This window comes from Paroedura picta, chromosome 12 (genome assembly GCF_049243985.1).
Source record: "Paroedura picta isolate Pp20150507F chromosome 12, Ppicta_v3.0, whole genome shotgun sequence".
Lineage (NCBI taxonomy): Eukaryota > Metazoa > Chordata > Lepidosauria > Squamata > Gekkonidae > Paroedura > Paroedura picta.
In genome coordinates this window covers 8,502,185-8,516,349 of record NC_135380.1, presented here as the reverse complement: position 1 = coordinate 8,516,349, position 14,165 = coordinate 8,502,185, and the positions used below count along the sequence as shown (strand labels likewise).

The 14,165-nt window shown below is 49.4% G+C and overlaps 1 protein-coding gene across 1 annotated transcript in view; it reads right to left on the bottom strand.

The window, feature by feature from the left end:
- Positions 1–13,114, bottom strand: part of SNX19 (sorting nexin 19) — a 36,380-nt gene extending 23,266 nt beyond the window's left edge. The window contains exons 1-8 of the mRNA XM_077305362.1: positions 10,841–13,114; positions 9,941–10,079; positions 8,927–9,027; positions 7,843–7,962; positions 6,401–6,519; positions 3,706–3,802; positions 2,613–2,790; positions 677–806 (exon numbers count right to left, since the gene is read on the bottom strand). Coding sequence (XP_077161477.1) covers positions 677–806; positions 2,613–2,790; positions 3,706–3,802; positions 6,401–6,519; positions 7,843–7,962; positions 8,927–9,027; positions 9,941–10,079; positions 10,841–12,496 — 2,540 coding nt within the window. The 5' untranslated portion in view covers positions 12,497–13,114. The remainder of the gene's footprint in view (positions 1–676; positions 807–2,612; positions 2,791–3,705; positions 3,803–6,400; positions 6,520–7,842; positions 7,963–8,926; positions 9,028–9,940; positions 10,080–10,840) is intronic.
- Positions 13,115–14,165: the final 1,051 nt, after the last annotated feature.

Sequence of the window (14,165 nt, the reverse complement as noted above, 5' to 3'; positions counted from 1 at the left end):
ACAAGCCGCCTTTTGTCCCCCAACCGCCGTCCTTGGGGCCGGATGCCATAACAGAAGGGAAAAGATGCCTGTCCAAACCTCGGGGCATTCTAGGAAAGTTTCGCCATGCAGGGTCAGAAAGGTGTACAAAACTTCGGAAAATCCTTGGATTGATAAATCAGCAAGGGCAAAATTTAACTGACTACAAATTAAGGCCAACCAGTTTAGTTTGGGGAACTACTTTGGTTCCGGTATGTTACTGGAGCTATGATTTGGGGGGGGGGGGGGGGGAAGCAACAGACGGCTTTTGCTCCCCCCCCACGTGATCGCTTTCGTATTCAAAATGCATGTTAATCTTCAGCTCCACGTAACATTTCATAAAGGCTCATCTATTAAAGTTTAATTTTCAATTGGTTACAGGGTAGATGATGTCAGTGATATTTTTTGGGGGGAGGGATGAGCGGAAGTATTTACCGAATGTTCCCAACACTACCTAGATATCAACTATATTTTTCTTGATCGACACTCTGTGAGGTAGGTGGTGCCATTAGCCATTTGTTCTCCCTGGGTCCCAAGACATTTTGGGATGGAGACACAGAGGCAAACTGGACTTTTTGGAAGCAAAAGCCAACTGGGCAGTCCCTTCTCCACCCAAGCTCGATTCCTCTCTTCTTATAGCTTGGCACCACAGCCTTACCTTTGGATCAGGGTTCCAAAGAGCAAGTGGAGGACCTTCTGCATGTTCTCGGTGCACAGCCAGCTCCAGTGGTCCATCATGACCAAGCGGAGGAGGTCCATGGCCATGTCCGCCAGCGGCGTCTCCGATTCTGCCAAGACAAGGAGGGGCAAATGAGGAAAGAAGCAGGAGCTTGGCACAGGGCCCTCTGAGAGGCCAGAAACAGAATCATACAGAGCTGGAAGAGGCTACCAGGGGATTCCCAACCAGGGTTCTCTGAGCGCTCCCAAGGGCTTCCATGGCCATTCCCAGATGTTTGGTTGGCCACTGACATCACTAGACGTCATGGAGCCCACTCCACCTGTTGCTCTACAGGCCTCATCTCTTTCTCCACAATGGAAATAGACAGCCAGCTTGGTGTAGTGGTTAAGAGTGCGGACTTCTAATCTGGCAAGCTCGGTTTGATTCCCTGCTTCCCCACATGCAGCCAGCTGGGTGACCTTGGGCTCACGACAGCATTGATAAAGCTGTTCTGACCGAGCAGGAATATCAGGGCTCTCTCAGCCTCACCTACCTCACAGGGTGTCTGTTGTGGGGAGAGGAAAGGGAAAGTGACTGTAAGCCGCTTTGAGCCTCCTTCGGGTAGAGAAAAGCGGCATATAAGAATCAACTCTTCTTCTAAACGATTGATCGATGGATTGGCTGGCTCCCTTACCTGCTTCTCTCTGATCTGTCTTCAGAGGCAGTGGCACTATCACAAAATTTTGTACAAGGGCATGGAGCATACGTAAGCGGGTGGTTAAGTCCTCAAACAAGGCTGGATTATAATGACATCTTCCATTTCATTTGCTGACCCCAACATTGTCTTGCATTGTGACAAGATTTTCTATTGAAATAAATTGAACCTGGCTTGGGGCTAGTTTTAAATCTAACCCACCTCCGAGGTTGCTATGAGGGTAAAATGGAGGGGCAGGGAGCAAGGCGAACCCCTTTGGGTTCCCACTGTGGAAAAAGAACTGGGCATAAATTACAGTGATGAATAAATAGCAAACGGAGGACAGGTTTAAGCTGGGGATGTAGGAGCACATCCGTCTGCTCCTGCATTTCGCCGGTTTCTGCGGCTTGCACTCCATGTTGTGCTTTCATGCACATTCGATGCAAACATTAAAATTAAACCTTAAAATCCTCTTAGTTTAATGGAGGGACAGTGAAATAAACAAGAACGACAACAAAAGAGACATGTGGTTTTTTAACCACACGGGGGAGAAGAATGGCTGGAAACCAGGATTGCCAAGTTGAAACCGTGAGGCTGCAAAACTTGTTGAGATCCTACTGTATACCAGCATCACTGTCCTACCTGCCCTTCAAGGAATCCAGGAGATCACAGTTTGAGGAGAGATCTCTAGTCCTCCATCCCATGCATGCACATTTTTAAAGAAAAAAGACTTAGCTGCCCAACTTCCTTAGGGAGAGTGAACAACTCACACTATTTATGTTCTCTTTTGCTAGTTCTATGCCTCCCCCCCTCCCCAGTCTGATTCATTCATGTCCCTTTGCTGCCCCCATGTGGCAACATCGGGACTCAGCAAAGCAGCCGTCTTAGAGCAAATGACACATGTGTGTGTCTCTGTAAACAGATAATTGCCGTTTCGGGAGGTTCCATGGCATTAAAACCCCTCTGCAAATAAAAAGTCAGCACAGCAAATCATGTGTGTGTGTGGGGGGGGCAAGACTTTGTAGTTTTTATTTTTAATTTGCATGGCTTTAAAATAAAATGCAAAGGAACACTTGTAGTTGGAATCCACCCCCTGCAGTCTGAAGTGGTGTGATCCATTCTGAAGACTCATTCTGCCATGGGGGGGGGGGTCAGGGCAAAGCAAAGGACCCCTGCGAGGAGACAGATGCAGGCAGGGAGGAGAAAGTCAATCAAGGCCTCTGAAATAGACATGGAGCTCACCTTGATCCTCGCTGCCTTCGGCAGGCTCCTGAAGCCACTCCATGGAAGTTGTGTCTTGATCGTCAAGAGCTTCTCCATTTCCCTCCCTCTCCCGGCCTTCTTTCAGCATCGCTTCCAGATGTTTCTCCTGTTTCTGGATGAAGGACTCCATTCTTGCCAGAGAAAAACCCTCCACTGCCTAAGAAAAGGAGGAGCACAGCCTGGAGCGTCAGCATGGTGTCCTGGTTAAGAGCAGCAGCTTCTAATCTGGCAAACAGGTGGGTTTGATTCCACGCTCCTCCCCATGCAGCCAGCTGGATGACTTTAGGCCAGTCACAGTCCTGATAGTACTGTTCTGACCAAGTAGTTCTGCCAGAAGCTCTCTCAGCCTCATCTCCCTCACAGGGTGTCCATTGTGGGGAGAGGAAGGGAAGGCGATTGAAAGCCATTGGGAGACTCCTTTGAACAGTGAAAAGCGAGGTATAAAACATATCTTCTTCCTCTTCTTCAAAACAAAGGACACTCTTTTTCTACAAATGCAGCAATCTTCTCCAGGGATTCAAGGGCAGGTTTTGGCAACCCCAGTATTCTGATTCCTGTGTGGACTTTTTCCACAGGCAAAATCAAAAACATGAGTCTTTATTTTTGCACCATGTTCTGTTTCTTTGTGCCCCATTCCCCCATTTTAACATTCTTGTTTCAAATGTCTCTGTTTATTTAATACATTTACACCCCACTTTTCACTCCAATGGGGACCCAAAGCAGGTTACATCATTCTCTCTTCTCCAGCCGAATGTGTAGTGATTAAGAACAGCGGACTCTAATCTAGAGAACCAGGTTTGATTCCCGGCTCCTCCTCCACATGCAGACAGTGAGTTGACCTTGGGCCAGTCGCAGCTCTCTGAGGGCTGTTCTTGCAGAGCAGTTCTCTTAGAGCTCTCTCAGCCCCGCCACCAACCTTACAGGGTGTCTGTTGTGGGGAAAGGAAAGGAAAGCAAGCTGCTTTGGGACTCCTTCAAGTCGTGAAACGTGGGGTATAAAAAGCCAGCTCTCCTTCCCATGAGGTCAGCTCCCAAACTTTATCAAGCTTTCCTCAGAGACGTGATGAACCTACCGAGGAGCCTTCCTTCAAGGAGTACGTGATCTTCTCCTGTGCTCCAGACACATTCAACACTGGGGCAATTTTGCTGGATGCAAACCTCAGCCGAGACCTGCGAAAGGGAAAACCCCCAACGTTATTTCAGAGAAATGTGACTATGTCAGGCTTTCTCAACCAGGGTTTTGTGAAGGGCTTCTCGAACGGGTGGAACGCAATTAATTTTTTAATATATATTTTAATTGGTTAAACGTTTATCAGGTGATATGACCATATATGGTCATGTTAACCTGCCCCCCCCCCTTTCCAAATGGTCAATGACAGACCCAGAGGGGGAAGGAAGGGGGGGGGGACCCAGGTGGGCATGAACACAGCTCTGCTTCCCAACCATACTCTACACGATCCCGTTTCTTCTGGGGTTTCTCAAAGCTTGGATGGAAGAAAAGGAAGGAAGGAAGGAAGCCTTAGCGCGAACATTCAATATCTTGGACTCAACATTGTGGATCCTGCACTGGAAATGCTATTCGGGAAGAGGATGGCACAGCAATGTCCCGAAGTGCGTGCATTAGGCAGATCAGGCTGCAAACCGAACTGCAACATTCCCTCTGTGGAAATCTACAAGCAGGGAGAGGCTGGAGTAATTTGGAAGGGTCTTCGGGCTTGTTTATTCCTAAGGAATGTTGTTTCCAGCCCAAGTATTCTTTTTTCTTTTAAAAACACACCAGATTTCGTTTTGTTTATCTGATGGCTTTCACGAACTGAACACTCGTTCCAAGAACCGCGTCCCGGACATGGCTGCAAGCCCTGCATTTCACCCTGTTCCAACCAAGAATCCCTGACCGGCCCAAACCGATCCAGTCACCAATGGAAATATGGACGGTCCTGGGGCCCTGCTGTTCCTCTGAAGAAACACTGCCAAGTATCTTCTGGCTCGCACATCTGGTGGCCTTTGAAGAACACACAAGGCTCCGGGTAAAAATAGTAGGACATGACCCATTGGAGAAACCAAAGTATAGTCTTGTAGGATTTGTCTCTCTTGCAAATGCTAATTGATGCAAGGAGCCGGCTCAGACGGCACAAACATGCCCGGATTCTATTATCTCGTGAGGGTACATGAATACGTGAGGATGCCTTATACCTGCCTACCTGCCTTTCTTCCACTATTCTGGACACTGTGTCTCTCCTTCCTTCCTTCCTTCCTTCCTTCCTTCCTTCCTTCCTTCCTTCCTTCCTTCCTTCCTTCCTTCCTTCCTTCCTTCCTTCCTTCCTTCCTTCCTTCCTTTATTCTGGACATTCCTTCCTTCCTTCCTTCCTTCCTTCCTTCCTTCCTTCCTTCCTTCCTTCCTTCCTTCCTTCCTTCCTTCCTTCCCTCCCTCCTTCCTTCCTCCTTCCTTCTTTCTTCCTTCCTTCCTTCCTTCCTTCCTCCTTCCTTCCTTCCTCCTTCCTTCCTTCCTTCCTTCCTCCTTCCTTCTTCCTTCCTTCCTTCCTTCCTTCCTTCCTTCCTTCCTTCCTTCCTTCCTTCCTTCCTTCCTTCCCTCCCTCCTTCCTTCCTCCTTCCTTCTTTCTTCCTTCCTTCCTTCCTTCCTTTATTCTGGACATTCCTTCCTTCCTCCTTCCTTCCTTCCTTCCTTCCTTCCTCCTTCCTTCCTTCCTTCCTTCCTTCCTTCCTTCCTTCCTTCCTTCCTTCCTCCTTCCTTCCTTCCTTCCTTCCTTCCTTCCTTCCCTCCCTCCTTCCTTCCTCCTTCCTTCTTTCTTCCTTCCTTCCTTCCTTCCCTTCCTCCTTCCTTCCTTCCTTCCCCCTTCCTTCCTTCCTTCCTTCCTCCTCCTACCCTCCCTCTCCTACCCTCCCTCTTTCCCTTCCTTTTCTGCCACTCTTGACAAGTGGCCTGTGCCAGGTTACAAGACTGATCCCCAATTACAATTAACCCTCCAATAAAGCAACATACACCAATATATAATACATGGCGGCAAAAACAACCCTGACTACCACGGCCGACTGCCAGCCAGGCATCCATCAAGGTCAGTATTGTCTACTCAGACCGGCAGCAGCTTTCCGGGGCCTGAGGCCGAGGTCTTTCACATCACCTACTGCAGGATCCAGGCTGTCTCAACTTTTTTTACCATTGAGAAATCCCTGAAACATTCCTCAGGCTTCGAGAAACCCCAGAAGTGGCACAATTGTGCAGAATATGGTGGAGAAGTATAGCTGTGGACACGCCCACCCGGGGCCCCTCCCCTTCCCACCTCCTCCAGGCCCATCATTGGCCATTGCAGGAAGGGCAGGCAGGTCGACGTGACCATATATGGTCACATCACGATACATTTTAAACACATTTTAAATAAAAATATATTGTGTATATATTCGGGAAACCCTTCCACAGCTGTCAAAGAACCCCGGGGTTGCACGATACCGTGATAAAGAAACTCTGACCTAATTCTTTTAACGGGAGATGCCAGGGATTGAACCTGGGACCTTCTTCATGAAAATCAGATGTTCTAGGGCAGGGGTAGTCAACCTGTGGTCCTCCAGATGTTCATGGACTACAATTCCCATGAGCCCCTGCCAGCAAATGCCTTTGTAGTCCATGGGAATTGTAGTCCATGAACATCTGGAGGACCACAGGTTGACTACCCCTGCTCTAGGATGTACATCCTCCACAAAGAAGAAGGCCAACTCCAGAGCAAAGAAATGGAGCCTCAAGGGCACCCTTACTTATTTGCCTTCTGGGACTTCCCGTCCACTTCCGCCTCGCTCAGCTCTTCCGTGGGGCTCTGCGGCTCAGATCTGGGGAAGGCCGTCTTTAAGGTGTCCACAATGGCGTTCATCACGATCTGAAAAAGACCACAAGGGAGGCTGACAGCTGGGGGCCCTGCTCCATAGAGATCGGGGCCACCTTAAGAAGGTTACTAACCACCCTCTTTTGACATTGTTTTTAACATGTGGTTTTAATCTTTGGTTTAATTTGGGTTGAACAGTTTATATTGTACTGCTGTATATTTATACGCTGCACATTGCCCTGAGCCAGCTTGCTGGAAGTGCGGTGTATAAATTAAATTATTATTACTAATATCAGTATTAATAATAATACTATCGATAATACTGTTACCCAAAATGTTGAACCTCACCAGGGAGGGGAGTTTTATTTTTTTTTCCTTTATCCTGAAAAAAGTGGCTATGGTGGGGATGAAACATGGGCAATACTCGCTCTCCTCTGTCACCCTGTCAGCTCCAACTGATTTAAGGACAGACAATTCTCCATTCATCACTTAGTTAGTACATAACATGGTATCATTTGGGATATTTATGGAATTTAATATTCTGCGTCTTTTTTTCCTATGAGAAAAAACGCATTATTTATAACTTAGTTAGCATGTAAGATGGCATGGTTTGGGACATTTGTGGAATTTAAAATCCCAAAGGTCTTTGTTCCCTACAAGAAAGCATGGAAGCGTATCCAATACTTGATTTAAGAAGCTGCAGATGGAAACACCCTAACCTCCCCACAGCACATATTTCTTTAATTTTTGTCTGAGAGGTAGGAAAGAAAGAAAGAAGAGATGAACATAGAAAACAAACTCTGCAGTAAACAAAAAGAAACTTTATTACTTGGACAACAGCTCTCTCCCAGAATCACTACAGGTAGGACTATCAGCATATTTAGGTATTAACTTTAAAAAATGGAAGACACTGGGCCCCTTTCAATGCTTCCCAAATCCCCCAGTTGTCAAAATGAAGGTTGAAAAAAGTCAGAGAGGAGGGGGATTTCCCCCTCTCCCCTCCCTCCCCAACCCTTTGTCTGATTCTAAGTCCTGCCCTGGACAGCCCAGGCAAACTCAATCCCATCAAAACTTGGAAGCTAAGCACAGCCTACCCTGGCCAGCATTTGGATGGGCGACCTCCAATGCTCTGAGTGGTCATTCCTTGAAGGAACACTAGAGGTCACCATGACGCAGAGGCAGGCCACAGCAAACTACCTCCGAATGCCCCTTGCCCTGGCTGCATGACACACACCGTGCGATCAGTCAATAAAATGTCTGACTCTTGCAACTGAAGCAGCCAGGGATCGAACCTGGAGCATTCGGAATGTGGAGCCACCCCCCTGCCTTAAGGGTTTCGATTCAAAGTGATGGAGTGGACAGGACTGAAGACTCTACCTTGTCGATCCTGGAGACCACAAAGGGCTTCTTCACAAAGGCAATCCGGGCGTCTGTGTTCAGGGCAAGGAATTCCTGCATCTCTTCGCTGTTGGTAATCTCAGGAATGGCACACAGTTGCTGAAAACAAGCAGAGACACGAGCTTAAGGCCATGCCCAGTTTTGCTTGAACCAGGGTTAGATGTGGAGATCCTGACTGCACAATTTCTACAACTAGAAGAAGAATTGAGTTTTTATACTCTGCTTTTCACTACTCGAAGGAGACCCAAAGCAGCTTGCAAACACCTTTTCCTTCCTGTCCCCACAACAGACACCCTGTGAGCGAAGTGGGTCTGGGAGAGCTCTAAGGGAACTGCTCTGTAAGAAAAGCTCAGAAAGAACTGTGACTAGGCCAAGTTCACCCAGCTAGCTGCAGGGGGGCAAGGAGTGGGGAATCCAACCCAGTTCTCTAAAGGAGAGTCCGTAACATTGCCAGTTCACAAGGGGGAAATCGTCTTGAGAAAACAACTCGTCTTTTATAAAGAAAAAAAAAATCTCAATCAGATTTTTCAACACCTTCTAGAGAAGATGGCTACTGAGCCAGAAGTTGGTGATGCAAGCAGGGCTGTAACTAGTTATGATAGTATTTTGTCTCTAAAAGAGCTGCTGTACCTACTTAAATGGAGAGGGATCATAAGAAGAGCTCTGCAAGATCAGACCAACTGTTTATCTAGTCCAGCATCTTGCCTCGCAGTTCCTCTGGAGAGGCCAAGGCCCTCCCCGGATAAGAGAGCCCTGCTGGATCAGACCAGTGGTCCATCTAGTCCAGCCTCCTACCTCACGCAGTGGCCAGCCAGTTCCTCTGGAGGGTCAACAACAGGGCATAGAGGGCCTTCCAACAGGGCCTTCCCCTGATGATGCCTCCTGGCTCTGGGATTTGGAGACTTTAGTGCCTCCGAATGTGGCCATGTCTAGTAGCCACCGATAGACTTGTCCTCCATGAATCTAACTAATCCCCCTTTAAAACTGTTTATCCCTGTGGCCTTTGTGATATTCACTGTCAGCGAATGCCACATTTTAATCACTTTCTGTAGCATTTCCCTACCTTCAGGAAGGACTCCAAGAGGCTTTTTCTGGCTTCCACTTTCTCTGTGTCCATGTTCCCAAAAGGAAGATCAGGAAACAGCTTCTTTGGGCCTTTCACATCTTGTGAAAGGAAAAAAACCCACCATGAATCTCACACCACCTTGAACAACATGAACAGAAGACCCTATTGCTAACAAGATTGCAACCACCGTAAATCTTACAGGACTGCAGGTTGAGGGAGTTGAATTTAAGTTAAAAAAGTGATGCTGACAATGTTGTTTGTGTTCTGACCAAACCTGAAAGGTCTATATGCCTGTTATTTGACGTTTTAAAACCATTTGTTGTATAATCTGAGTATAAAATTAATACTAGCAAAACAAAGATTTTCCTTCTAGGGCTCTATGAACAGACCATAAAAAGACGTGCAAACCGTTCTTACACCATCTTGAACAAAATTCATAGAAGTCACTTTCTTTTCAGTGAGGTGTAAAGCAGGGGTAGTCAACCTGTGGTCCTCCAGATGTCCATGGACTACAATTCCCATGAGCCCCTGCCAGCATTCACTGGCAGGGGCTCATGGGAATTGTAGTACACGAACATCTGGAGGACCACAGGTTGACTACCCCTGGTGTAAAGGACAGAGAGTTGGGCTACAATTTGGGAGATTTGGAATCTTCACTGGCAGTCTTCAAGCAAAGGTTGGATACACACTTTTCTTGGATGCTTTAGGATGCTTAGGGCTGATCCTGCGTTGAGCAGGGGGTTGGACTAGATGGCCTGTGTGGCCCCTTCCAACTCTATGATTCTATGAATCCCCACACTGCAGTAAAACGCTCTGACTCAGCTCGGACCAGTTGCTTCTTCTGACTACCCTCCTTCACAGGGTTGTTGTGAGGGCAAAACGAGGGAGGGAAACATAAACAGCCCCCCTGCTTGGGAAGGGTGAGATGAGATTGGATTGCTTGAATCCTGCAGTTGCTGGACCAAACCAAATTATCTGAAAAGGTAGAAATAAGCAAGATTTGGTACCAACTTTTAATGAACTTCCGGAGATCTGGTTTTTCCTCCAATCGAGTCTGCAGGTTCAAGAACTCTCGGTATCTCCGGTTCACGGTGTGGTACGCCACCTGCTGGAGACTGCTGGCGTTCTCGCTATCCAACGTTGTCTCATACTGTCGAAGACAAAAGGGAAATGATAACCCAGCCTTGGAAAGCAAATAACTTTCTGCTGTCTTAACAGAAACTGCCAAAGACAAGGCGGGCATAAGAGTTTTAGAGGAAGAACTGCCAAGTTTCACTTAAAAATGGTGGCCAGCATCTTGGAGAGGTTCACCGCTTACCCTCAAGATGGAAACCACCCAACACTGGGCAAGGGTTTTGACTCCTCTCCTGAAACATGGGGCAGAGGCCCTATTGAGGAATAGAGGAGTGGCATGTCAAAGGACCAGTTTTTTAATATCCCTGCTGATCAATCAGAACCGTTCTCCATCTATAGTATCCTGTCTCACAGAGGCCAACTAGTTCCTCTGGATGGCCAACCACAGAGCAGAGAGGCCAAGGCCTTCTCCTAAGAACATCCAAAGAGCCCTGCTGGATCAGACGAATGGTTCATCTAGTCCAGCATCCTTTTTCACTTTGTCTATTGTTACCCTCAAATTGCAATTACTGGCTCTCCTCCTAGTACTGTTCATGTGTTTTTAATTAAATTACTTTATTTTTTCATATTTGGATTTTTTTCCCAACCTCTCTCCGTGGACTCAGGAGAGAATTTTATAATTTCAATGTTGTCTTTAATGAGACAAATGCTTATTTAAAAAAAATATATTTACTGCCTTGTGGACACTAACTGGGCGGAAAGGCCGCATAAAAATGTTCTAAGTCAGTAAAATCTGCCTATCCATTCATAACATGAACCAAAGAACTCTTAGGTTACCTTGACCGTATACAAGGTATACGGATGGAACCCGGTTCCGCTGTGCTCTCGGGCGGTGATGGTGCCCGTTATTCGCAGGTTCTGGATGACAACCGGACCATCCGGGCTACTTAGCGGCTCAAAGCTGAAGGTGCCTGTGGGAGAGGAGGACAGCAAGCCCGGCAGATCCTGGGGGCTGTGGGCCAGGCCTTCGGAAGACAGCAAGTCTTTCTCCAAGTAGGACGGCCGTCTCAGGAAAGACTTCGGGGAGTCCTCCAGAAGAGCCGTCAGGGACGCAAAGGTCTCCTCCTTGTCCGCGGCTGGTTCAATCTGGATGTTGGGGCACGGACTCAAAGAAGGTCTCGGGAGGCTGGCTTCCAAGCTACAGCCGTGACCGTTGTCCAAGGCCCTACTTTTTGTTCCCGCCCCATCTTCTTGATCCAGACGGTCAGGCCCTTCCAGAGCACCGAGGGAGTCTGTGAGGAATTCCTCTGTGGACATGAGGACCGGGGAGCCAGAGTCCCTTCCGACATCCGACATGGGGGATTCTATTTCCAAGTCCTCACAAGGGAAGAAGGACCCCAAAGGATCTGGCTGAAGGCTGGACACAGATGTACTGCTGGCTCTCCTTCCATCTACATCAGCGCTCAGTTCTCTGCTAAATGGCTCTTTCCTTTCCAGTTGGTGATATTCCAAAGCATCCATCGTGTCGCAGACAGAAGATTCAGAACCTCTGGGAGATGACATCCGTACCTCTGGGATGGCTTCCAGCGGAAACGGCAGCGGCAATGAACTGGGCACCATAGGGTGTGGCGGGGAAAGGGGCGGTCCCGGTGGCAACCCCACCCTCTCCTCTTTCCCTTCGGCTGTTTTCCCACCGGTCTTGGAGAAGACCGCGATCAGGAGGAGGTTGAGCCAATCAGGGTCCGCCATCTTGCTGATCATGGGCAGGAGGACGTTGCAAGTCACCAGCTCCACCACCACCATGCGTCCAGTCCTGGTTTCGAGGTGCGGTTTGGGCACCAAGACCCGCAACAGCAAGTCCACAATGCGCCGGGCGTAGTCCACCTCGTTTGCAGGGCTCCGGACAGCAACGTGAGGGGCGGACAACTCACAGTACTCTAGCCAAAGGCAATCGGCTCTTCCGGATGGGTCGTCAAACTTCCCCACGGATGCCAGTTTTTCTCGGGCTTGTTTGTAGGCCTGGAGGTGGCAACTGCCCAGGAGAAGGACCTTCTGGGTCACGGCTTGCTTGTCCACCAAGGCCAGCCTCCTCTTCAACTCCTGGGCAAGGCCCATCATGGCTTTCCGCACCTCCCTCTCGAAGTTCTGCTCACCACTCACAGCCTTGTACCAAGACGACACGAAATCCCGAATGATCTTCTGGATCATGTTCTCGATCTCCTCGTCCAGCTGCTTCTCCGCGTCCTGGTTTTGGGGGAAGGGTTCCAGGAGAAGGAACCTCTCCAGGTGGACCCGGTTGCGAGTGCTGATCACGGCCCGAGAGCCGAACCATCCTCCCAGCACCGCCAGCAGGCCGGAGAGGATGCAGAGCAGCCAGACATTGACCAGCAGGTGCACCACCAGCAGCCAGCCCAAGAGGGCCCCGAAGGCCATCAGCCTCCTGCTCCCCACCATGTCACTTAAGCTCCCGTGGGGTTCTTGGACCCTGTACATCTTTGGGCTTTAGTTCTCCTCTGCAACAGCGCCCCTCCAAAGGAAAGGTTTCGAACCGGCAACGAAAGTTTGCATTCCTTTTAAGTGCATGCAATCACTTTCGGGAAGGGAGGGAGGACTCCTTTCTGGCTGTTTCCCCACCACCGGGGATTCCCACTAAATCGTTCCTCGGCCATCCCCAAGTGGTGCCCGGGAAACGTTGCAAGGGATGGAGGAGGAGGCTCGGTGCCTTGGCTTTTTTTGCTTCCGCCTTCGAAGGATCCCGAAGGGCTTCTGCAAAAGGCGGGGGAGATGGGCACCGGTTCGGCCCTCCTGCGCCCTCCCGGGACTTGCAAAAATATTAATAAGAATAAAGCCAAGCTCGTTGCAATGTTGGCGCCGGAGGGAGGTTTCTTTTTTTTGGGGGGGGGGAGGCGTGGGGGGGGGCGTTGTGGTTGTTTGCTTGTTTTGCAAGCCTCTTCTGCCGCGCTGGCCGCTTCTCCCGCATTCAAGCCGCCGGCTGCGTCACGGGGCCGTTTCGGTTCTTTCCAAAAGCGCCGCGGGGCGGTTCCGCCGCGCCCCTGCAGCCGCGATTCCTCCCCACAGGCCTAGCGACGAGCGCCCCCTGTGGCCCGAACGCCCGTCGCAGCCGCAGCTCGAGCGCTTCCTGGGTCTCTCTGCCGAGGAGAGGCGAGCGCCGAAGGGCGGCGCGCGCCGCATTTCGCTTTGCCTCCGTTGCCATCTAGCGCTCAGAACAGAGCAGCGCGGCAGCAAGCGGGAGGGAGGGAGGGAAAAGGCCGGCCGCGATGGACGCGCGCCTTACACGGAGAGACCCCTCCGCTAGGGCACGGGCCATTTCGGAAGGAGAGCCTCTTAAAATGCAGAACGAAGCTTGAGTCCAAGGGCACCTTAAAGACCAACGACGCTTAATTCTGGGTATACCCCCTCTGTTGGTCTTCAAGGTGCCCCTGGACTTAAACTTTGCTCTGCATCTTAAGAGGTTCTCCTTAAACGGAAGATTCTCTTTCTGAAATTCAGACCGACAGAGCCACCCTCCTTATCTAAGGAGTAGTTTCCCTAGCACAAGTGGCCAGCTTGTCTGGAATCATGCGCATGGGAGTACGGCACTGAATCTATGGGAGAGACCTGCAGAGACATGTGTCCCTATGGAAGGCCATGGGAAGAGGGTGAGAGGACAAAAGGAGAAGAGGGTCAGAGGGCAGGTTAAGACAAAGAAGCTAACTTCTTCTTCTTCTTCTTCTTCTTCTTCACCACCAAGCCCCCTCCAGTTGTACATTCTGTTGCAGCTGCTACTATCCACTGATTTTACTTTAGTTTTAGGGTTGTTCTATATTATGTATTTCATTTTTTACCCCCACCCTCCCTCACCTTCTATGGAGCTCAGGGTAACACAGGTGCTTCCCTTCTCCCTACTTTACCCCCACAGCAACCCTGCGAGGTGGGACGGAACTTGCCCTATGTCACCCAATGAGTTTCATGGCTGAGTGAGGTTTTAAAAGCAGGCCTTGTGCTCTAATCATTGTGCTACACAGGCCTCTGCTGCCATTTACTTCTTCTGAACATGTAGCTTTTTAGGAAGTCGCAGGGTTCTGTGAAATCAGTTTTATGTCGCCAACTGTCGGAGCCTTCCAAATGATTAAACTGAAGAAAAGCCAAGGATGCTGGCGGC